At 38.1% G+C, this 26,006-nt stretch overlaps 1 protein-coding gene across 1 annotated transcript in view; it reads left to right on the forward strand.

Annotated features, from left to right (window-relative positions):
* LOC124607343 (tektin-3-like) overlaps nt 1-26,006 on the forward strand; it is a 103,026-nt gene that overhangs the window by 30,784 nt on the left and 46,236 nt on the right. The window contains exons 3-5 of the mRNA XM_047139649.1: nt 2,344-2,595; nt 13,435-13,667; nt 22,731-22,840. Of these exons, the coding sequence (XP_046995605.1) occupies nt 2,344-2,595; nt 13,435-13,667; nt 22,731-22,840 (595 nt within the window). The remainder of the gene's footprint in view (nt 1-2,343; nt 2,596-13,434; nt 13,668-22,730; nt 22,841-26,006) is intronic.

A 26,006-nucleotide genomic window follows, 5' to 3' on the forward strand; every position in this document is an offset into this window, starting at 1 on the left:
ATAAATATGTAAAGGCAGTGCATGATCCAGGCACTGACTGCCCTGTCCAGGGAAGTGCATCAACTGCTCTGGGAGCCACCCAGGCTGGGGAAAAGAGCAGAATATTCAGGTCAGAAGGTGCTCCAAGTGCCATAAGCAGTAATACTGGTATTACTGTCATACCTGACTGATGAGAAGGATGCCTTGGACTTCAGTGAATGGTACCAGACCCTGAAGCCCCCCTGTTCCCCGGTCCCTCCCTCTGTATCAGTGCCTCCTATCCCAGCACAAAGCTGAGGGGAAATTAAAAACACAACACTAAAATGGTAGTTCTTGAGACAATTTCAATTATCTACTGCAGTCATCTCCACATAGTAAACACACTTACTATCCATCCTAATAATAAAATTAAAATGGTCATTTTTAGACATGTGTTTGTACTACCAACCTTCTCACAATCACAAATGCAAAGTACTATGCTGAGACTCTCATTGATGTTAGTTTTCTCAATGCTGGCGGACAAGGAAATATCCAGCAGTAATAATCTGTTTGGCCATTCTCCTGGAACTGAAATCACCGTGAGTTCCTCAGTAGATGTCAAGACTACTTTTTCTTGATGTGAGACCGTGAGTGCTTTCTAGTAGCCATTTGTCTCTTACTTTTTGGTTTATAATGGTGCACCCAAACCTCATTTCCAGTCATACTCAATTGTGACAAGTTGAAATGTTGACTCAGACAGTGAGACATGTTTAAATGGGCGATTGATAACGAACTATCTGCAGAATGCAGGTTTTTGAGTATGAGTCTGAGTCTGGCAGTAGAGGTCTGAAGACCAGATGAGGCAACCGTGCTGAGAATAATATCTCCTAAATTTACATAATGATCTAGTGCTGCTGAGGTTCTGCATGCTATGCAACTTGTGATCATCAGACAGTTGTTATAATTTATAAACTTTGTATAGCCAAGATCATGTAGTAGACAGATGTATTAGACAGATCCTTGTCTAATGCAGAATTCTATAGCAATGTCATGAATAATAAAGTGCATGTTGATGTCCACTGGATGACCAGTCTACTAGATGACATAATATATTCAATTTTTTAATCCATCCATCCATTGTAATTTTCTGTCTTAACTGTTTCCACACTGAACTTTTATTCTGTTTTAGATTTCAGACAGTTTTGTTCCCTGTGATAAAAAATGAAAGGGAACATCTTTATTTGTTCTTGCATAGTGTATATTGACATTGGCTTCTACAAGTTGGCATAGGTGTGTGCCATTCAAGTTACCAAGAAATTTTGCAGTGTATTGTTAAGGAACTATAGTTCTCCTGTAAGACAATATTATGTTGTGCCATCTATAAAATTTTAATAAAAATCCTGTTTTATAAAATTCCTATTATCCAATGACATATTTTCATATTTATAAAAATATTGAGAACTGAATATAATAGAGGGAAACATTCCACGTGGGAAAAAGATATCTAAAAACAAAGATGATGCGCCTTACCAAACGAAAACGCTGGCAGGTCGATAGACACACAAACAAACACAAACATACACACAAAATTCAAGCTTTCGCAACCAACGGTTGCTTCATCAGGAAAGAGGGAAGGAGAGGGAAAGACGAAGATATACAGGCTGTAATTTTCAAACCACGTTGATTTACTCGATTTAAGTATACTAGTTTTTACTTAAGGGGAGAAAAATTAGATGCGTTGTCTGCAGTTTTTGCAACTGTTCCATTGGAGTGTATTGTAAACCCTTATTGATAACTGACTCATGAACTACAGCCATAATTTGTGCTGGTTATATTGTTACATTCCATCCTGGATTTTCCATTGTTTGAATATACATCAGAATTAACGATAATTGACAATATGAGGAGAGAACTGAGAAGAAAAGTGAAAGCATAAAAACCTGTATTGTACTATTTGTGTGTGCTGAATTACATAACAGAATTAAGGGAATCTGTTATTGATTTGTTACCTATATAATAACAATAGTCTATTTCATATAAATTACAATATTCACAACCACAGAAGATATAAAAACAGAATTTCTACGTGTAAATCTGCATCCTTCTCTAAGGTTCGAAGCAGAGTCTTTCCATCTGACGCAAAAGTATTTTACAAGTAGCTCACCTAGGTATAAGGCTGGTGATCTGCATGAAGTAACAGAAAAAGAGGCTGTATTAATAGGTTTAATTTGGCATACAGAGTAATATGTTATTATTCATGTAAAATGCAATGTAGTTCTATCACAAATTCATAAGGGCTGTACAGATAAAAACATTTATCTGATGCAATACATGTTAAGTACATGTGAGCCATTAACTCACTTCCAGTTTTGTTTTTTCTTGCAGGGCTAGTCACCCTCTAACGAATGCATATCTGGATAAAAGCTACACATCTGCAAAAATGTCTACTGAACCAATAAGGTTCCCAAACTTAGTTACCAGTGTTGAACGAAACCCACCACATGCTGCACGGACTGCACTTTATTCTCGTTACACACCTTTTGAATGGACACAGAGTAATATCAACTATTATAATGAATCAGAAACCAATAGAAATTATGCAGAACGCCTCAGAAATGAAGCAGTTCGTGTAATTAGGTAAGTACTTTCACACAAAGTTTTTTAAAGGTAAAATCTGTCTGATTTATATAATTAGCTTACAAAACAATAACCAACTCTGAACACATATCAGTGACTCTGTCTCCTCCTTATTTGAGAATCCATCAGAAACTATGAGAAACAAAATTAAAAAATCAGTTTCCTGTATACTAATTTCTCCTGAGTCATTGTTTGTTTGTATTTTCTTTGCCAACAGCACATGTACGCACTTTCCATCTGTTTTATAGATTTTTTATTTTTTTCCTTTCTTTCTTAAATATGGATAATAAAGCATCATGAAACCCACTGGCAAGCTGAAACTGCATGCTGAACCAGTACTTGAACCCAGAATCTGAGCTTTCATAAGAAATACCCAAACTGACAGAGTAATCCAGGCACTACTTATTATGTGCTCTCACCACCTCAGTTCTGCCACTACTTCTTTTCTGCCTTGTCAAAGCTCTTTTGTATTCTTGGATAGCTGTATCAGTAAGATCAGTGTCCATGAAAGGACAGGTTCTGAATTTAAGTACTGACCTGGATCACAGTTTTTACATATGAGGAAGTTTCAAAGCAGTCCACAGTTGCTGCAGAGTGAAATATTCATATTAAGAGATGTGGTTGCTTTTAATTCTTGTCTGTCAGCCCTGATCCAGCTCCTATTTCTGTAACTTGTGCTCTTCTATCTAAAAAGACAACAAGCATTCAAATTTGAGCAAAATGTAGTTATGAATAAGCAAGTATTTGAGATAAAGATTCTTTACAATGCTATGACTGCTGATATGTTGGTTATTATTAACAGCATTATTATTGTTTGATTGCTCACAGGCTCACTATTTGTACCAAAGAAACTTATTGAGCTATGACTTTTGTCCTTTCCATTATAACTATACCTCCACCAGATATAAATATTGTAACATGATTAAAATTGCATTTATGTTTCTGTTTGCCCCTTTCGTTTATTTTATTTGTTTGTTTTCATAGTGAAATGTTTATTATGTTTCATGTTCAGTCATGAATTATGATGCAGTGTTAGACATGGAACAGACTGGCTTTTTTTTCTAGTTCCATTAAAATATATTAATTTATTAAAAATAAACAGTTGTAATTGAAAAAGTTTTTGCTTGATTTTAATTTACTGTGCCCTCCATAAGTTTGGAAACACAGAGTGGTCACGGAGAATGGAAAGAAAATACTTTATAAAATTGCATCTTATTATTTTCAAATTGTTCATTAAACTAAGTCAAAACATAGGCAAATGCAATGTTTGAATTTTAGATTCCTCAGACTAACCATCCTTTGCATTCATCACTGCCTTGTGTGCTCTTGGCATATATTGTTGTTGTTGTGGTCTTCAGTCCTGAGACTGGTTTGATGCAGCTCTCCATGCTACCCTATCCTGTGCAAGTTTCTTCATCTCCCAGTACCTACTGCAACCTACATCCTTCTGAATCTGCTTAGCGTATTCATCTCTTGGTCTCCCTCTATGATTTTTACCCTCCATGCTGCCCTCCAATGCTAAATTTGTGATCCCTTGATGCCTCAGAACATGTCCTACCAACCGGTCCCTTCTTCTCGTCAAGTTGTGGCACAAATTCCTCCTCTCCCCAATTCTATTCAATACCTCCTCATTTTAGTTATGTGATCTACCCATCTAATCTTCAGCATTCTTCTGTAGCACCACATTTCGAAAGCTTCTATTCTCTTCTTGTCCAGACTATTTATCGTCCATGTTTCACTTTCATACATGGCTACACTCCATACAAATACTTTCAGAAACGACTTCCTGACACTTAAATCTATACTCGATGTTAACAAATTTCTCTTCTTCAGAAACGCTTTCCTTGCCATTGCCAGTCTACATTTTATATCTTCTCTACTTCGACCATCATCAGTTATTTTGCTCCCCAAATAGCAAAACTCCTTTACTACTTTAAGTGTCTCATTTCCTAATCTAATTCCCTCAGCATCACCTGATTTAATTCGACTACATTCCATTATCCTCGTTTTGCTTTTGTTGATGTTCATCTTATATCCTCCTTTCAAGACACTGTCCATTCCATTCAACTGCCCTTCCAAGTCCTTTGCTGTCTCTGACAGAATTACAATGTCATCGGCGAACCTCCAAGTTTTTATTTCTTCTCCATGGATTTTAATACTTACTCCGAATTTTTCTTTTGTTTCCTTTACTGCTTGCTCAATATACAGATTGAATAACATTGGGAAGAGGCTACAACCCTGTCTCACTCCCTTCCCAACCACTGCTTCCCTTTCATACCTCTCGACTCTTATAAGTGCCATCTGGTTTCTGTACAAATTGTAAATAGCCTTTCGCTCCCTGTATTTTACCCCTGCCACCTTTAGAATTTGGAAGAGAGTATTCCAGTCAACATTGTCAAAAGCTTTCTCTAAGTCTACAAATGCTAGAAACGTAGGTTTGCCTTTCCTTAATCTTTCTTCTAAGATAAGTCGTAGGGTCAGTATTGCCTCACGTGTTCCAAGATTTCTACGGAATCCAAACTGATCTTCCCCGATGTCGGCTTCTACCAGTTTTTCCATTCGTCTGTAAAGAATTCGGGTTAGTATTTTGCAGCTGTGACTTATTAAACTGATAGTTCGGTAATTTTCACATCTGTCAACACCTGCTTTCTTTGGGATTGGAATTATTATATTCTTCTTGAAGTCTTAGAGTACTTTGCCTGTCTCATACATCTTCCTCACCAGATGGTAGAGTTTTGTCAGGACTGGCTCTCCCAAGGCCGTCAGTAGTTCTAATGGAATGTTGTTTACTCTCAGGATGTTGTTTTGGCTCAGGTCTTTCAGTGCTCTGTCAAACTCTTCACGCAGTATCGTATCTCCCATTTCATCTTCATCTACATTCTCTTCCATTTCTATAATATTGTCCTCAAGTACATCACCCTTGTATAGACCCTCTATATACTCCTTCCATCTTTATGCTTTCCCTTCTTTGGTTAGAACTGGCTTTCCATCTGGGCTCTTGATATTCATACAAGTGGTTCTCTTTTCTCCAAAGGTCTCTTTAATATTCCTGTAGGCAGTATCTATCTTACCCCTAGTGAGATAAGCCTCTACATCCTTACATTTGTCCTCTAGCCATCCCTGCTTAGCCATTTTGCACTTCCGGTCAATCTCATTTTTGAGACGTTTGTATTCCTTTTTGCCTGCTTCATTTACTGCATTTTTATATTTTCTCCTTTCATCAATTAAATTCAATATTTCTTCTGTTATCCAAGGATTTCTACTAGCCCTCGTCTTTTTACCTACTTGATCCTCTGCTGCCTTCACTATTTCATCCCTCAGAGCTACCCATTCTTCTTCTATTGTACTTCTTTCCCCTACTGCTGTCAATTGTTCCCTTATGCTCTCCCTGAAACTCTGTACAACCTCTGGTTTAGTCAGTTTATCTAGGTCCCATCTCCTTAAATTCCCACCTTTTTGCAGTTTCTTCAATTTTAATCTGCGGTTCATAACCAATAGATTGTGGTCAGAGTCCACGTCTGCCCCTGGAAATGTCTTACAATTTAAAACCTGGTTCCTAAATCTCTGTCTTACCATTATATAATCTATCTGATACCTTTTAGTATCTCCGTGATTCTTCCATGTATACAACCTTCTTTTATGATTCTTGAACCGAGTGTTAGCTATTATTAAGTTATGCTCTGTGCAAAATTCTACCAGACGGCTTCCTCTTTCATTTCTTCCCCCCAATCCATATTCACCTACTATGTTTGCTTCTCTCCCTTTTCCTGCACTCGAATTCCAGTCACCCATGAGTATTAAATTTTCGTCTCCCTTCACTATCTGAATAATTTCTTTTATCTCATCATACATTTCATCAATTTCTTCATCATGTGCAGAGCTAGTTGGTATATAAACTTGTACTACTGTAGTAAGCGTGGGCTTCATGTCTATCTTGGCCACAATAATGCGTTCACTAAGCTGTTTGTAGTAGCTTACCCGCACGCCAATTTTTTTATTCATTATTAAACCTACTCCTGCATTACCTCTATTTGATTTTGTATTTATAACCCTGTATTCACCTGACCAAAAGTCTTGTTCCTCCTGCCACCAAACTTCACTAATTCCCACTATATCTAACTTTAACCTAGCCATTTCCCTTTTTAAATTTTCTAACCTACCTGCTCGATTAAGGTATCTGACATTCCACACTCCGTTCTGTAGAACGGCAGTTTTATTTCTTCTGATAACAACGTCCTCTTGAGTAGTCCCCGCCCGGAGATCCGAATGGGGGACTATTTTACCTCCGGAATATTTTACCCAAGAGGACGCCATCATCATTTAACCATACAGTAAAGCTGCATGCCCTCGGGAAAAATTACGGCTGTAGTTTCCCCTTGCTTTCAGCCGTTCGCAGTACCAGCACAGCAAGGCCGTTTTGGTTATTGTTACAAGGCCAGATCAGTCAATCATCCAGACTGTTGCCCTTGCAACTACTGAAAAGGCTACTGCCCCTCTTCAGGAACCACGCGTTTGTCTGGCCTCTCAACAGATACCCCTCCGTTGTGGTTGTACCTACGGTACAGCCATGTGTATCGCTGAGGCACGCAAGCCTCCCCACCAACGGCAAGGTCCATGGTTCATGGGGGGGAGTCCTGGAAAAGAGTGGGTCTATTTTGCCAGGGTTTCCTTTGGAATGTCTTGATTCTTGCTGCAGAACCTCCAACAAGTGTGTCCCACTCATGATTCCCCATTTTCGAATACTCCTGTCCAACTCATCCCATAGTAGCTCAATAGTCAATCAGGGACTGGAGAAGCCTTTTCATGTTTTCCAAAATTTTTGAACCTTGACAGAATTCATGTAGTTGTGACCTAAGCAAGACATATGTTTTAGGTCGTTGCCTTGCTGCAAGACAAACCCTTTTCCAAACAGACACACACAAGATATCTTGGCATGTTGTTGGAGAATGGCGTGATAATATTTTCGGTTCATTTTGCCATCTACTTTCATCAAATCTCCAACTTCATTTCCTCCAAAAGATCCTCATATCTTAACAGAATCCACTCCATGCTTCACAGTTGGAATTACATACTGAGGATGAAAGCATTCATGGAGTAAACACATACAGATTGACAGCATTTACTTCCAAGTATTTCAAACTTGGATTCATCAGTGAATAATACTCTTTCCCAAACCCTTTCTGTTTAATGCTGGTGTGTTGTAGGCACTGTTAACTCGCTCACTGGCATACACCCAATTGTGTTTAGTTTAGCAGTCAGTTCACTGACAGTTTTGAATGTATTATAGTTACTACAAAGACTTTTCCTGGCATTCTGATATTTTTCTGCATGCTCCTGAGTGAGGATGACCACCATAGGAACCTGTCTCTCGATGTCAGTGAATGATCGAGACAACCCCACTGATGGAACTCTCCAATTTCGATGATATTTATTGATATTATTGCTTTCTTGGTGCAAAGCGACTATCTTAACCTGTAAATCACAAGGGATCTGTCACTTTGCGGTCCTTTTCAACTACTTTTGCTGTGTGTACTACCTTCTTTTATGGTGTCTCCTACTTTCATATAAATAGAACTATAACTGAACAGAACTGTAAACAATGTGCCATCTACTGGTGCCACCTGGTGTGTTTAGTGGAATGCATGTACAGGTAAAATCAGTTTATATAAAACTGAGCAATACCAATATGTACCAGTATATATGTATATGCTCAGTAATTAAATGTACAATACTTTAAGTGTCATTATTAATGATTATTTGAGTATACATTCTGTATTCTAACCAGTAAAGCACATAGATCACTCCAATCTTGCTCTGCCATAATATGCGTCATGGTGTTTCCAAACTTATGGAGGGTAGTGTATTATAAATACTAACTGACAAACCCAGCATTGCCCGGGTATTCATTTTGCCAGTTTTATATTAGAAATGAAACAAAAACTGAACTGTGTTTGTAGTGTATATTGAAAAAAATTTCATTTCCTTGTATTCATGAAAATATCTGTGAAATTATGAAACACTTGTATAAAGATACCGGATGATTTCTGCACATTGGGCGCAGCTATTTCGCATGTCTACAATGTGATTTTCTAAATGTCTCTGTGGGAATGTCTCTTCATAGCTCTATAAAGATTTATTGTTTCACCTACAGCCTTTTGTCCTTTGCAGTTAAAAGCTGTGAAAACTGCTGCTAGGTGTAAGGGATTTCTTTAAGCTGACTTGACTGTAGGAGTGTCTTAGTAAAGTATAAATGTATTAAAACTTCATGCATGATGTAGCATTTTTTCATGCATCTCAGTGTTGTGATATCATCTCCTGATCTATGATAGGCAGTTGGTTCTTACCTCCAAGTGATTGTTGCCTGAAAGTAAGGGATATGAGTATCCACCTTCGTTGGAATCAGTCCAGTGGTTTTGGAGGAGATGTAGAACACACACACACACACACACACACACACACACACACACACAAAGATGATGTGACTTACCAAACGAAAGCACTGGCAGGTCGATAGACACACAAACATACACACAAAATTCAAGCTTTTGCAACCCACGGTTGCTTCATCAGGAAAGAGGGAAGGAGAGGGAAAGATGAAAGGATGTGGGTTTTAAGGGAGGGGGTAATGAGTCATTCCAATCCCGGGAATGGAAAGACTTACCCTAGGGGGAAGAAAGGAGAGGTATACACTCGCACACACTCCCATATCCAACCGCACGTACACCAAACTGTGTATGGTGTATGTGTGGTTGGATATGGGTGTGTGTGTGAGTGTATACCTGTCCTTTTTTCCCCCTAAGGTAAGTCTTTCCGCTCCCGGAATTGGCATGACTCCTTACTCTCTCCCTTAAAACCCACATCCTCTCATCTTTCCCTCTCCTTCACTCTTTCCTGACGAAGCAACCATGGGTTGCGAAAGCTTGAATTTTGTGTGTATGTTTGTGTTTGTTTGTGTGTCTATCGACCTGCCAGCACTTTCGTTTGGTAAGTCACATCATCTTTATTTTTAGGTATATTTTTCCCATGTGGAATGTTTCCCTCTATATACAGGGTACTCCATTGATCGTGATCGGGCCAAATATCTCACGAAATAAGTGTCAAACAAAGAAACTACAAAGAACGGAACTTGTCTAGCTTGAAGGGGGAAACTAGATGGCGCTATGCTTGGCCCACTAGATGGTGCTGCCATAGGTCAAACGGATATCAACTGCGTTTTTTTAAAAATAGGAACCCCCATTTTTTATTACATATTCGTGGAGTATGTACGGAAATATGAATGTTTTAGTTGGACCACTTTTTTCGCTTTGTGACAGATGGCACTATAATAGTCACAAACATATGGCTCACAATTTTAGACAAACAGTTGGTAACAGGTAGGTTTTTTAATTAAAAATACAGAATGTAGGTACGTTAGAACATTTTATTTTGGTTGTTCCAGTGTGATGCATGCACCTTTGTGAACTGGAACTTATCATTTCTGAGAACGCATGCTGTTACAGCGTGATTACCTGTAAATACCACATTAATGCAATAAATGCTCAAAATGATGTCCATCAACCTCAATGCATTTGGCAATACGTGTCACAGCATTCCTCTCAACAGCGAGTAGTCCACCGTCCGTAATCTTCACACATGCATTGACAATGTGCTGTAACATGTTGTCAGGCGTTGTCGGAGCATCACGATAGCAAATATCCTTCAACTTTCCCCACAGAAAGAAATCCGGGGACGTCAGATCCGGTGAATGTGCAGGCTATGGTATGGTGCTTCAATGACCTATCCACCCGTCGTGAAATATGCTATTCAATACTGCTTCAACCGTACGCGAGCTACGTGCCAGACATACATCATGCTGGAAGTACATCGCCATTCTGTTATGCAGTGAAACATCTTGTAGTAACATTGGTAGAACATTACACAGGAAATCAGCATACATTGCACCATTTAGATTGCCATCGATAAAATGGAGGCCAATTATCCTTCCTCCCATAATGCCGCACCATACATTAACCCGCCAAGGTCACTGATGTTCCACTTGTCGCAGCCATCGTGGATATTCCGTTGCCCAATAGTGCATATTATGCCGGTTTACATTACCGCTGTTGGTGAATGACACTTTGTCACGAAATAGAATGCGTGAAAAAAATCTGTCATCATCCCATAATTTCTCTTGTGCCCAGTGGCAGAACTGTACATGACATTCAAAGTCGTCACCATGCAATTCCTGGTGCATAGAAATATGGTACGGGTGCAGTTGATGTTAATGTAGCATTCTCAACACTGACATTTTTGAGATTCCTGATTCTCGTGCAATTTGTCTGCTACTGATGTGCGGATTAGCCGCAACAGCAGCTAAAACATCTACTTGGGCATCATCATTTGTTACAGGTCGTGGTTGACATTTCACTGTGGCTGAACACTTGATGTTTCCTTAAATAACATAACTATCTGGCAAACAGTCTGGACACTTGGCTGATGTCGTCCGGGATACCGAGCAGCATACATAGCACACGCCCGTTGGGAATTTTGATCACAATAGCCATACATCAACACGATATCGACCTTTTGTGCAATTGGTAAACGGTCCATTTTATCAGGGGTAATGTATCACGAAGCAAATACCGTCCGCACTGGCATAATGTTATGTGATACCACGTACTTATACATTTTTGACTATTACAGCGCCATCTATCACAATGTGAAAAAAGTGATCCAACTAAAACATTCATATTTCTTTACGTACTACAGCATATGTAATAAAAAATGGGGGTTCGTATTTTAAAAAACGCAGTTGATATCCATTTGACCTATGGCAGTGCCATCTAGCGGGCCAACCATAGCGCCATCTGGTTTCCCCTTTCAAGCTAGATGAGTTTCGTTCTTTGTAGTTTTTTCGTGAGATATTTGGCCTAGTCACTATCAATGGACCACCCTGTATAGTTTAATCATTATTCCTTTGTAGTATATTAATAACACAAAACTCTAATGAGTTTGTAACTTAGATTTTTCTTCATGTAAATTAAGTGAATTATATTTGCCTTCTACTTGAAGCTACACATGGTAGTACAGTTAGATTTGCCGAGCTAAGATCAGGTTCAGGTGCACCCTAAATAGTGTGTTTCTGAGCAACCAAAGTAATCTTCAAACTCTCATTAATTTCTTCAAATACTCAATCTACAGATTGCATGCTACATTTATGTCTAACCATGTGCACATTTTTTGTTACTGTAGAATATGTCTCTGAGTGTTGTGTCTGATACAAGTAATTGTGCACAAAACAAATTATTCATATGGTAATAAGGACAAACAGTATGTGAGCCAGTTACTGTGATGGTCCCTTGGTCCTAGCTGGTAAACACGTCACATAGAGCAATGCACTGGTGGCAGATACGAGTGAGAAATGACCAGAGCTGAATAGATCAATTGAAAAAAGAGCAAAGAGAAAACAGGAAATTAATAAACCCGGCAAGTCAGGCAGTATGCAATCTGGATCTGTTGATGTATCTTGCCTGATCCTTTAGCTGTGTCACTTAAAGGAACAGCTGATTGGCCCTGATATAGTAACTGACTAGAATGACTAGTGATGGTCATGCAGCAGACTTTTGTGTTGATAGATCCAACATTTACACAACATGAACTATAAGAAGTGACATAATGATGTGACACATTTGAGATGTCAAGGAAGTATCTATTTTGTAATGGGAAGAAGTGTGTTTACAGTAAACAGTTTCAGGCAGAATCTAGATTGCAACAGTTGTACAGAGATGAAGAGATTTTTGCCAGAGAGAGTAGCGTGGATAGCTGCATCAAAAACTTTTTGCAGTGGAGACCACAACAACTCCAAAAATTTGTTAAACTGAAACTTTCATGTACAGTACTCTACATGGATTCTGCAAGCAGCATTCATGTAAAATTTAACTTGCTCTGTTTGTCCATTACATTCAGAAGCGGTACTCACTGATGACCACATTGATGCCATGTTTCCTGATTTCTGGAAGACACTATCACACAGCAAATAACTTATGAGCTTACTGAATAATGAACTAGATTTGTGACTAGACTGAAGAATTCTCATTAATAGAACTCAAGTATACCAGTGTTCACAACAGAGAATCTTATTCTCAAAACTCTCAAAAAGTAATCTGACACTTTGGGACCATTTTCACTTACTTTTGCTGTGTGTACTACCTTCTTTCACGGTGTGTCCCACCTTCATACAACCGGAACTACAACTTAACAGACCTGTATTACTTCTTGTCGGATATGTATGTCAGAGAAAGATCCTGATGATAAAAAAATCTAGGAAATTTGAACTTACAATACAGAGATTTTCCAGCAGTTTTTTCCCCCTCCCCCGTGCAACATTTATGGGTTGAACAGGAGGGGAGGGGAGAGGACAATACTGGTATGTGATGTACCCTCTGGCCAACCCATAAAATAGGTTATAACATACATGTTTAAATGTAAGAAAATGTGCAATCACTGCTATATGCACCATTGATATCTTCAACAACTAATAGAGACTTTATGTGCTTACATTATATACATTACATACAAGGTGCTTTATAACCTCCTAGCTTAAAGTGCAGGATATTAACAAGTATGTAATTTTCTGGCTGTGAACCCATATTATAAGCATTTCAAACTGATTCAGGAAGGAAAGGAGCATTGTGACACCACTTTCCTCATGTTCACAAATTGTAATTTTGCTCATTTTTTAGGCAGCATATTGTAACCTATAGTACCCAATATGAGATATTTGAACTGGAAATTACTCAGAGACAAATATATCACAGATGCAATATTGTCTAGCCATAAAAAATTAATATTGTTTTGTAGAGATACTGAAGAACGAACAGCAGCTGCACAACGCGATTCCGGTAGACGGCTTGGAGAACGGATCACAGATACCACATTTTGGAGAAATGCACTTTCAACTGAGCTGGAACGCCTTCTTGCTGAAAGCAACCTTCTTCAAGACAAACGGAAAGATCTGGAAAAGTCTATACAGGACATTGAGGGCCCTCACCACATTGCACAGGAATGCCTGTACCAGAGGGAAAACAGAATTGGTTGGTGACAAAAATGAAATGTAATTTATGTAATGCTTAATATGAGTTTTCTAGGGGTGCAGATTAATATGATACAGTTTATAAAACTGAACCAATTCATTAAACTGAATTTTAACTGATTGAACTGATGGATATAGAAGCATATTACTGTACAGTATACAGATGTAAATGACAAGTAATATGATACTGGAATTAAATATAATCTTAAACACAACAATAAATGTGAGTAAGTACAAGAATGATGTATACATCATACATTCATTCATGTTTTGTATATCTCATTGAGAAGGAGAACCTTTAGGGGTGTGGAACAAGTCTAGGTGTACATTAATACAACACAAAAACATCATGGAAACTTAATCCATATACTGAACTATCAATAAACTGTCACTATACTAGTTAATGCAAGTCATGCTTATGCAATCTTAAGTTTAACCAAGTAAACTAGTAAAACCAGCCTCCCGTGAAAGGAACTGCTGTCACCTCAGTTTTACTTTAGCTGTGTTCATCTGCTATTAATAGACTAATATTTATGAGATTACTATGGGATTTTACAAGGAAACCTTTTTTACATCTATAAATACTTGTTTGTATTTAAATCAAACAATGGAAAATCCAAGATGGAATGTAACAATATTATGAGATATAGCAGAGATGCATAGTTGCAGATAAGCACAACAAAAAGACTATCAAAATTATAACTTTCAACCATTAAGGCCTTCATTAACAATGGACACACATGCGCACACACACTCACGCAAACGCAACTCACATACATGTGTGAGTCGTGTCTGTGAGTTGCATTTGCCTGAGTGTGTGCGTGTGCGTATGTGTGTCTATTGTTGATGAAGACCTTAATGTTTGAAAGCTATAATTTTGAGAGTCTTTTTGTTGTGCTTATCTGTGACTCAGCATCTCTGCTATATGGTGAGTAGCAACTTTCCTAGTTATATTTGTACTTAGTTCTGTTTATTGTACATTATTACTTACCATTCTGCTTTATGACATACACTGCTACTTGCAATATAGCTAACAGAACTTTTCATTCTGCTGATGTAGATATTCAGATAATGTGTAGAAAGAGTAGCTAATCAGATCTTTTTTTTTTCTCTCAATCTGTAAATTGGTTGGCAGCGATTCTGATACTTCATTTCCCCATGTCCTCTGAAAATGTCTTCAGTTCTGAATATGATGTCAGTTTAAGATCTTGTTTTATCTGCAGGATATAATTTTAATTTCCTTTTGAACTGGTGCAGATTTCCAATTTCTTGCTTTATGCTCAGTGGGCACTCACTGAATATCTTTCTGCTCCATTCTGAACACTGGGGATGGAGCCAAAATCTGCATGAAAATTATTTTGTTGTCTTGTACTGTGATTGTATGTATCACAGTTCATTTGAAACAGATTTTTATTATCAGCAACAAAAAACATCTGGGTGATGTGAGAGACTTTAAAGATCCTTAAAGGGACTTCTGCAAGATGTATGGTTATCTGCTTTACACACTGTTCTTATTGTTTGCTTCTTCTAAACAAACAATTTATTTACATTGTGTGTACTGTCCCAGAAGATAATTTCATGAGACAACAAGGAATGAAAATATGGAAAATAAGACAATGCTCTTGTCTTTACGTCAACACAGTAAGAGATGCTTCCAAGTGCATAACAGTCTGAACTGAGCTTTTTTATTAGTTTATCCATGTGTTGCCCCATTTTAAGTTGTTAACCAGCTGACTCCTTAAGGAATTTCACACACTGTGCTTCAATCAACGTATGAACATTAATGTCTGCTTCTGGTACTAGATGGTGATCATTGCTAATTTGAAGTGGCATAATAGAGTCTTTGTGAGTCTAAGGCTGAAAACTGTTAGCTGCAAACTGCATGTAGGCCTGTTCCGCTGTCACCTGAGGTGTGTCTGCTAGAACTTAGTTTGGACACGTGATTAAAATTCATGTGTTATCAGCAAATATTACAATTTTTGAACTGCGTTGTTAAGTTTGTAGGTTAGAAACAAGATCGAGCCCTGTACTCTCATTCTGAGGTTATTTTCATGACTGAGATACAATCTGTTCATGAGAATCCCTGCTATCAGTTATGGAGACATTATTCCGACCCTACAGGAGGGCTGATTTTAATGCCTTAACACTTCAGTTAGCTAAGTAGAATTTTATGATCCACACAATCAAAGGGTTTGGTGAGGAGAAAATATCAACAGCTTAACTCTGCTAGCACTTTATTTGTCAGGCCTAGTATTGCTTTCTGTGTAGAGAATCCTTAACAAAAGCCAAACTGAGAGGCAGTTAGTAAGTTCTGATCTGTTAAATGAATCGGTATTCTCTCATAGGCCACTCTCTGAAACACTTTTGAAAAGAATGGAAAAAGTGGTATGCCAGTAGGTCTATAATTAGAGGTAGTTTGCTTATCTCCTGTTTTGTAGGAAGGTATTTCTGCTTCATATTTAAGTCTGTCAGTAAATATCAACTGATTACAAGGATAGCTTAAGGGTCAGTCAGCACAAGATATTAATATTCTGCTAGAAACAGCACCATAGCCACCAGAGTTACTACACTTTAGTGATCTAATTAATTCTATAGTCGCCCTAGGGGTTGTATTTTTGAAACTAATGATTGTTGGTAGTACATGCAATGTAGCGCAAATAAATCTAATACATGTATATTTGATTGTTTATTACTGGGTGCTGTGTTTGCAGCCACTTTGAGGAACCAATCAATGAATTTTGTAGCAAGCAATTTGGAAGTGCCTTAATGTTTGGCAGGACCTGGGGGCTCAGTTTCATTTGGATTTTTAATTTGGTTTCCTTCTTGTTCAGTAATGTTCCAAACAATTTTTTCTGTACTCTCTGAGTGTTTTAATTTTTGAGCATAGTGCATGAGTTTTACTTTGTGTAATAACAGTGTAGGATTTGACAATACTGTGATAATTAAGTTTCAGATCTTGACTACTGCTCTTTTTCTGAATTGCATACAGCTCTCTGTTTCTAGCACAAGGTAATTTAATTTTGGGAGTTACTTACCCCTTATCCTTGCTTCTGCTGAATTTTGCCCTTATTTGCTTTAGGGAAAAATAATACTCAGGATGCTGCATGAATATGTTTAAGAAAAAGTTAAATTTTCCATCACTACTTCTAACACTTTAGACGACAAGAATCGATGTGAAGTTGGATTGCAAAATTCACACCTCTCTCACCTCAGTTGACTTACTAGGTAAGCACAGCCGTTCTTCTTTTCTGAATTGCCAGCTACGTCGATCTCCAAAAACGTCTTCTTAGAAGAATACTGCTGGTTAATGGAATTTATCAGACTCTCTCTCTCTCTCTCTACTCGTGAAATAAGTGGATACTCGCAGAATACTTTTAGTTTAGTCTTGGTATATTTCAACTTCCACAAAGCACAAATTCACCATTTCTCACATAAATATTCGAAAGTTTGCAAGTCAACTGATTTATCTCGCATTAGACTTGATTAAATACATTTACAATAGCATTGGTTCAACAACCACATAATTTATGAACATGTCTTGCTTCTAGCAAGTCCAACACATGAGTTACTTAAAAGTCTAATCTCATTTCTTCATTGTCCTTAACAATCATCACAGTCACTAAACCACGCATTCGTGCAGCAAATTCGCAATTCACCAAAAGTTAACGTGTTTTGTGCAATCTCATGGTTTAAAGTTTACGGCCCCTTTTTCTTCTGCGAAAAAAACGTTACAGGACACGTGTATCTTGACATGCTGAAAAATTGGCTCATGTCACAACTGGAGACCGACAGCGCCGACTTCATCTTTCAACAGGATGGTGCTCCACCGCACTTCCATCATGATGTTCGGCATTTCTTAAACAGGAGATTGGAAAACCGATGGATCGGTCGTGGTGGAGATCATGATCAGCAATTCATGTCATGGCCTCCACGCTCTCCCGACTTAACCCCATGCGATTTCTTTCTGTGGGGTTATGTGAAAGATTCAGTGTTTAAACCTCCTCTACCAAGAAACGTGCCAGAACTGCGAGCTCGCATCAACAATGCTTTCGAACTCATTGATGGGGACATGCTGCGCCGAGTGTGGGAGGAATTTGATTATCGGCTTGATGTCTGCCGAACCACTAAAGGGGTACATATCGAACATTTGTGAATGCCTAAAAAACTTTTCGAGTTTTTGTATGTGTGTGCAAAGCATTGTGAAAATATCTCAAATAATAAAGTTATTGTAGAGCTGTGAAATCGCTTCAGTCATTTGTAATAACCCTGTATATGAGACTGTTTTATCTGAAAAAAGTTGGTGTAACATCCAGTTAAATCTTGATGTACAATATCAGTGTGGTACAAATTATAGCAGCTGGCACCTTAATGTAGAGAAATGTACATTGTGCTTTTCACAAAATATAGTAAATGATTAATGTGAGGACACTAGAATCAGTTGTGTCTTAAAAGTACTTGAGAAGTACAATGTGCAGAGGTTTGAATTAGAGTGATTATATTAATAAATTATAAGGTACAACTGCTGCCCATCACTATTCTTCAGAAGTTGAAATTTTTAGTACTGCTCATTGACACATATAAAAGTAAAAGTGATATCCCTATCCCAGCTTTCAGAACTGTTAATTCTTTCCTTAGGAGGTAGAAGGGATAGTTTGAGGAAAGTTAAAAAGGAAGGGCAGGTCACTCAGACCCCAAGATTATAGTGACCCACCTGTAATGAGGAAGAGTGTAGACAAAGGTGAAGGGGGAGGTGTCAGGGAGTGTAGGAGGTCCTCCTAACCTCTCTCATTACTTGCACAGCTAACTGCTAGGAGTATCTATTCTGATCAAACAGCATCTATCCTGGCTCAAGGATTTCCAGTGTGTTCCCTAGGCCTGTACGAGCACCATTCTAAAGACAGAGATGCAGAATAAATACAATTACAGATGAAACAGCCATTACAAAATGAAGTACTGCAACTCGCAGAAATCCATGGATATTAAAGGAAATACTTTTAGTGTCTTCTGTAAGAACATCAACAGCCTCATTAATTAGATTGATGAACTTCTCAATTCATGCAGCAAAATAAAAGGATAAATACCACATCAGCAGACATTTTGTGCGTATTATGACATGTAAATCACTGAAATTAAACAGATTCACCTTGGTAGATACCGATAGAAGCTAATATCATACTACTACTTGCTATTATAGCTCTAATAAAAAAAGAGGAGGTAACTAGGGTTAACTATATATGCAAAAAAAAGTGGAATTAACTCTCAGGCCATTCAGGTTGTTGAATATTGTGTTGAGCAACTCTTTGAATGTTGTGCCACAATAGTTGTACTGACAACCATCTGGGTAGGCAAACACATTAGCGCACATCACTTATGGGACTCGGGGAGACTTGCCTGCCCTGGATCAAATCGGCCCAGTGGATTAACACCAAGGGCCAGTGTGCTGGCCAGCCTGGATGTGGTTTTTAGGTGGTTTCCCACATCCAATTAGGTGAATACTGGGTTGGTACCCATGTCCTGAGTCAGTTACACAATTTGAAAACAGTCAAAAACATTTTCACACTTTCACTTTGGATGACACTAGACACAGACAGATGGGGTACATAAATTTCATCTGGGTAGGGTGGGGTGGCAGGAAGGGCATCTGGTCATCCTTTAGCACTAACACAGCCAAATCCAGATTAACATGTCGACTCTCGGAAAGTATGGGATAAGGACAGGAAAAATAAGATGCAGACTTAACTAGAAAATCTTTTTTTTTTCTTTCAAGGCCTTAACACTGATTTGTTGTCTTACTGTATTTATTGATGGCACCTAGAGTTGTTGACATCCAACTGTGGATAATTTTCAACATTAAAATTCTCTATAATTGTTGAAAGACAGAGTGAAAAACCCATTGTCAATATGTATGTAAACCCAACATTCTTCAGTGTTTTAGCATTATTAAATAATAAACAAAAACACATCCAAATGAAATTTGTCCCTCACAAAGAATATATGGCACGATGGCCAACCAAATTCAATGATTAATTCGTCATAGAGGCTGCAAATATTGCCCCCTCAAGTAAACAACCAGAGATACATTAGATTTACTTGTGCAGACACTGCCTGCTCCACCAACAGAGATTTATTTAAAAAATACAACCCTTAAGCAGATTAAAAAGTTTACCAGGTCCCTAAAAAGTAGCAGTTGTTGTGACTATGGTAGTATATTTTGAAGAATTAAAAATCTTTTGCTCATGTGATAAGTTCACCCATATCTTTGTAATCAGTCAATAACTCAGGGCATGTTTCATGACAGACTTAATTACGTTGCAACTTTCATCATAAGCAAAGCTAGCCTAATTACATATTTATTTTACTCCATCCACTCTTTTCAAAAGTGTTTGAAAAAGTGACCTGTAGTGAAATATTAACTCACTTATCTGATGAGAACTTGTTAACTTCTTCTTAGTTTGGCTTTCTCTGCAAATTATTGTAGTCAGGAAAGTTCTGTTAGCTAAATGGCAGTATTTGTTATAAAGCTGCATGAAAAGTAGTAACATATTGTAATGAGAGCTCTGTATTAAAAGATGTAAGTAACAGTATCTTTGAAAACTACAAAAGTAATCAAGTTAATGTGAAGCTATCAACAGGAGATAAACAGCAGCTATTTAGTATAACAGAGAAAACAGCAGTGTTTTTCAAAATAGCAGCTTTATTTGTGACTTGATTAAATTTAGCCAGCAGGGATAGTAAATATGAATAACTTTAAGTGGTATGGTGATTATATGTTGTTTATACAGTATACTCAGTTAATTGGTGTACCTTTTGTTAATATATGTCTAACTCCACATCCCTGAAGGTTCTCCTTCTTGGTGGGATGTACAGTGCACAATGGTTGGATGCATGGATGGATGAATGAATGAATCCTTATTGGTGTCTCTTCTTCTTGTCTTATTACTTACTGATCATCATTTCCCACCTTGCAACATCTCTCATTTCTGTTTCATTTTCCCTAGTCCATTAGTGTTTCTGACATCCATCAATAAACTCCCCCGTATTATTTCTCTGCCTGTGCATTTCCTTTGTTAAGCATTGGTAAAGGTCTTTGTACCAGAACAGTCTTCTTTATTTGCATCCATGCCCAGCATTAACTTGATTTGCAATTCAGATTCACAGAGTCACTCAATCTCACCTAATTAATTTTTATTAGACACATACCATGTGTCATTTTTTTAAGTTGACACATCTCTCTTCACAAATTCCTGCTACTCTCTGCTCCACCATGATTAATAAACAAATGGTATTTTACTGGCTCTTCCATCTACATACATTCTTTTAAAGAAGGTGTCTAATTGTGTTATTTATTATCTGTATCATGACATTTTTCTCTAATTTCTTGTCAGCACTATACCTGACCCTCAACAAGTTACACTTCCTGCATACTAGCCCAGCTGATTAATCTGTGCAACCCCTACATTTCATCAGAATCATCCTGTTAACAGTGTATCAGGAGTTCTGGTTTTGCTCCTCCATTGCTTTTCAGATCCATTCAAAATCCTAGCATTTTATATTCAGCCATATCTTACATTACCTTCTTATTCAAAAGTGATGATACAATCAAGATACTGAGGCAAGTATGTGGCCAACAGCCTTGATCAACTATCTGTCAACACTACCAAAAATCTGCCATAGTGACCCTGTAACAGATATTCTCGGTGAACTTGACAATTTTTTTAGCCAGGTGGATGTGTCGCAAGTGTTAATTACTGCCTTGATAAAACTTCTCACTATATTTAAACTGTGTGCTCTCAGCCCTTTCCAATTTCCTAATACACACGTTTCACAAACACATACTTTTTTGCAAACTGGCATTCTTTATCCTGGACACTTATCATTTTTGTGAGCACTTGTAATGTTATTAACTCCACTGAAATTAGTGGAGCAGTGCAGACAAACTCAGTGAAGGAGAAATCAGAAAAGGTACAGTGACATGCAACTATGCAAACTCTTCAGATATGCTGCACCCAAAATGTAATGAATACAAACTGACATTTGAAAATCTGTTCCAATCTATGCAATCTATGACAGATTGTAATTTATCTGTCCCAGCCTGGAAAAATAGTTTAATCACTTACACTTTCCCTTCTCCAATTTAGCACTGTGTTTTTACTGGTGCCACATTATTACCATATCAGTATGACAGATTCACATCACATGCCCTCAATGTAAATCCTCATCAGCTTCATTTTTGGTGGCAAACAATTGTTTCTTTGAGAGAAAATTTACAAACATATTCAGTGAGTCAGCATTGGAAACAAAATAGTTTCTTCATCTGTGAACTATTGACTGCCTACAGTAGCCTTCCTTGGAGCAGTAAAATTGGCAGCCACAGATCTGGCGAAGGCTGAAGATGACATTTCATTCTATGAAATTGTGGTGAGAACAAAGTCGTGGTGAGCATGAATTACAAAATTTTGTAAAAAATATTGCTAAACTCAATTCTTGCTTTTCCAAACCTCAGTGCTCCTTTTCTGGTGTTGATCTTCACCTATTTGATAGCTTCACATTCCTGTGAAGACGAAACCGACCAAGCAGCAATATCTCTATTTTTTGACATGGGTCATTTTTTCAGAGTTAAACTTCCGCTGTTATGTAGGCTCTTTCAGTAAGTATAGTAGTAATACTGAAAATATTGTGGCATCTTTCATCTTTGATCATTTACTTTCCATTTATTTTATTCAAATTTAACTCTCTTGGTAGACTTCAGTTTCTGCTGCTGATCGATTTTTATTTTATATTCAATACCTGTACCCTGCATCTCTCATTTTTCCTATCTGTGAATTGACATTTCCTTCCTTTCACCATAATATACCATTTTCTTTTGTCTTTGTCATAGTGAAGAGTATTTGGAAAATTCTGAAAGCTCAAGATTCAGATGCATTTTTAAATTTAATGTCTCCTAGCAATAGTTCACCAACTGGTAAATAATAAATATTGCTTGACAAATGTTCTTTCATACCTAATTTTTCTCCTCATCGATGGCTTCTCATATATAGTTATTTTATTTTTGTGTCTCACACAGGGATTGATCTTGTTCATGATCAGGTTGAAAAATCACTCTTAAAAGAAGTTGAAATTCAAAGAAATTGCCGAGATCACCTTAAGAGTATTCATGATAAAGTATGCCAACAGGTAAGTGCTAGTAAGCAGTTTCAAACATGAATGTTAATAACAATTTTAAAAAATGTGTGTTTTATCATAATTAAGAGAGTAATCTTGGTCACACCCCCCCCCCCCCCCCCCCCCCCCCCATGAACCATGGACCTTGCCGTTGGTGGGGAGGCTTGCGTGCCTCAGCGATACACATGGCTGTACCGTAGGTACAACCACAACGGAGGGGTATCTGTTGAGAGGCCAGACAAACGCGTGGTTCCTGAAGAGGGGCAGTAGCCTTTTCAGTAGTTGCAAGGGCAACAGTCTGGATGATTGACTGATCTGGCCTTGTAACAATAACCAAAACGGCCTTGCTGTGCTGGTACTGCGAACGGCTGAAAGCAAGGGGAAACTACAGCCGTAATTTTTCCCGAGGGCATGCAGCTTTACTGTATGATTACATGATGATGGCGTCCTCTTGGGTAAAATATTCCGGAGGTAAAATAGTCCCCCATTCGGTTCTCCGGGCGGGGACTACTCAAGAGGATGTAGTTATCAGGAGAAAAAAAACTGGCGTTCTACGGATCGGAGCGTGGAATGTCAGATCCCTTAATCGGGCAGGTAGGTTAGAAAATTTAAAATGGGAAATGGATAGGTTGAAGTTAGATATAGTGGGAATTAGTGAAGTTCGGTGGCAGGAGGAACAAGACTTCTGGTCAGGTGACTACAGGGTTATAAACACAAAATCAAATAGGGGTAATGCAGGAGTAGGTTTAATAATGAACAGGAAAATAGGAATGCGGGTAAGCTACTACAAACAGCATAGTGAACGCATTATTGTGGCCAAGATAGATACGAAGCCCACACCTACTACAGTAGTACAAGTTTATATGCCAACTAGCTCTGCAGATGACGAAGAAATTGAAGAAATGTATGATGAAATAAAAGAAATTATTCAGATTGTGAAGGGAGACGAAAATTTAATAGTCATGGGTGACTGGAATTCGTCAGTAGGAAAAGGGAGAGAAGGAAACATAGTAGGTGAATATGGATTGGGGGACAGAACTGAAAGAGGAAGCCGCCTGGTAGAATTTTGCACAGAGCACAACATAATCATAACGAACACTTGGTTTAAGAATCATGAAAGAAGGTTGTATACATGGAAGAACCCTGGAGATACTAAAAGGTATCAGATAGATTATATAATGGTAAGACAGAGATTTAGGAACCAGGTTTTAAATTGTAAGACATTTCCAGGGGCAGATGTGGACTCTGAGCACACTCTATTGGTTATGACCTGTAGATTAAAACTGAAGAAACTGCAAAAAGGTGGGAATTTAAGGAGATGAGACCTGGATAAACTAAAAGAACCGGAGGTTGTACACAGATTCAGGGAGAGCATAAGGGAGCAATTGACAGGAATGGGGGAAATAAATACAGTAGAAGAAGAATGGGTAGCTTTGAGGGATGAAGTAGTGAAGGCAGCAGAGGATCAAGTAGGTAAAAAGACGAGGGCTAGTAGAAATCCTTGGGTAACAGAAGAAATATTGAATTTAATTGATGAAAGGAGAAAATATAAAAATGCAGTAAGTGAAACAGGCAAAAAGGAATACAAACATCTCAAAAATGAGATCGACAGGAAGTGCAAAATGGCTAAGCAGGGATGGCTAGAGGACAAATGTAAGGATGTAGAGACCTATCTCACTAGGGGTAAGATAGATACTGCCTACAGGAAAATTAAAGAGACCTTTGGAGATAAGAGAACGACTTGTATGAATATCAAGAGCTCAGATGGAAACCCACTTCTAAGCAAACAAGGGAAAGCAGAAAGGCGGAAGGAGTATATAGAGGGTCTATACAAGGGCGATGTGCTTGAGGACAATATTATGGAAATGGAAGAGGATGTAGATGAAGATGAAATGGGAGATACGATACTGCGTGAAGAGTTTGACAGAGCACTGAAAGACCTGAGTCAAAACAAGGCCCCCGGAGTAGACAATATTCCATTGGAACTACTGACGGCCGTGGGAGAGCCAGTCCTGACAAAACTCTACCATCTGGTGAGCAAGATGTATGAAACAGGCGAAATACCCTCAGACTTCAAGAAGAATATAATAATTCCAATCCCAAAGAAAGCAGGTGTTGACAGATGTGAAAATTACCGAACTATCAGCTTAATAAGTCACAGCTGCAAAATACTAACACGAATTCTTTACAGACGAATGGAAAAACTAGTAGAAGCCAACCTCGGGGAAGATCAGTTTGGATTCCGTAGAAACACTGGAACACGTGAGGCAATACTGACCTTACGACTTATCTTAGAAGAAAGATTAAGGAAAGGCAAACCTACGTTTCTAGCATTTGTAGACTTAGAGAAAGCTTTTGACAATGTTGACTGGAATACTCTCTTTCAAATTCTAAAGGTGGCAGGGGTAAAATACAGGGAGCGAAAGGCTATTTACAATTTGTACAGAAACCAGATGGCAGTTATAAGAGTCGAGGGACATGAAAGGGAAGCAGTGGTTGGGAAGGGAGTAAGACAGGGTTGTAGCCTCTCCCCGATGTTGTTCAATCTGTATATTGACCAAGCAGTAAAGGAAACAAAAGAAAAATTTGAAGTAGGTATTAAAATTCATGGAGAAGAAATAAAAACTTTGAGGTTCGCCGATGACATTGTAATTCTGTCAGAGACAGCAAAGGACTTGGAAGAGCAATTGAATGGAATGGACAGTGTCTTGAAAGGAGGATATAAGATGAACATCAACAAAAGCAAAACAAGGATAATGGAATGTAGTCTAATTAAGTCGGGTGATGCTGAGGGAATTAGATTAGGAAATGAGGCACTTAAAGTAGTAAAGGAGTTTTGCTATTTGGGGAGCAAAATAACTGATGGTGGTCGAAGTAGAGAGGATATAAAGTGTAGGCTGGCAATGGCAAGGAAAGCGTTTCTGAAGAAGAGAAATTTGTTAACATCCAGTATTGATTTAAGTGTCAGGAAGTCATTTCTGAAAGTATTTGTATGGAGTGTAGCCATGTATGGAAGTGAAACATGGACGATAAATAGTTTGGACAAGAAGAGAATAGAAGCTTTCGAAATGTGGTACTACAGAAGAATGCTGAAGATTAGATGGGTAGATCACATAACTAATGAGGAAGTATTGAATAGGATTGGGGAGAAAAGAAGTTTGTGACACAACTTGACCAG

Source organism: Schistocerca americana, chromosome 3 (genome assembly GCF_021461395.2).
Source record: "Schistocerca americana isolate TAMUIC-IGC-003095 chromosome 3, iqSchAmer2.1, whole genome shotgun sequence".
Lineage (NCBI taxonomy): Eukaryota > Metazoa > Arthropoda > Insecta > Orthoptera > Acrididae > Schistocerca > Schistocerca americana.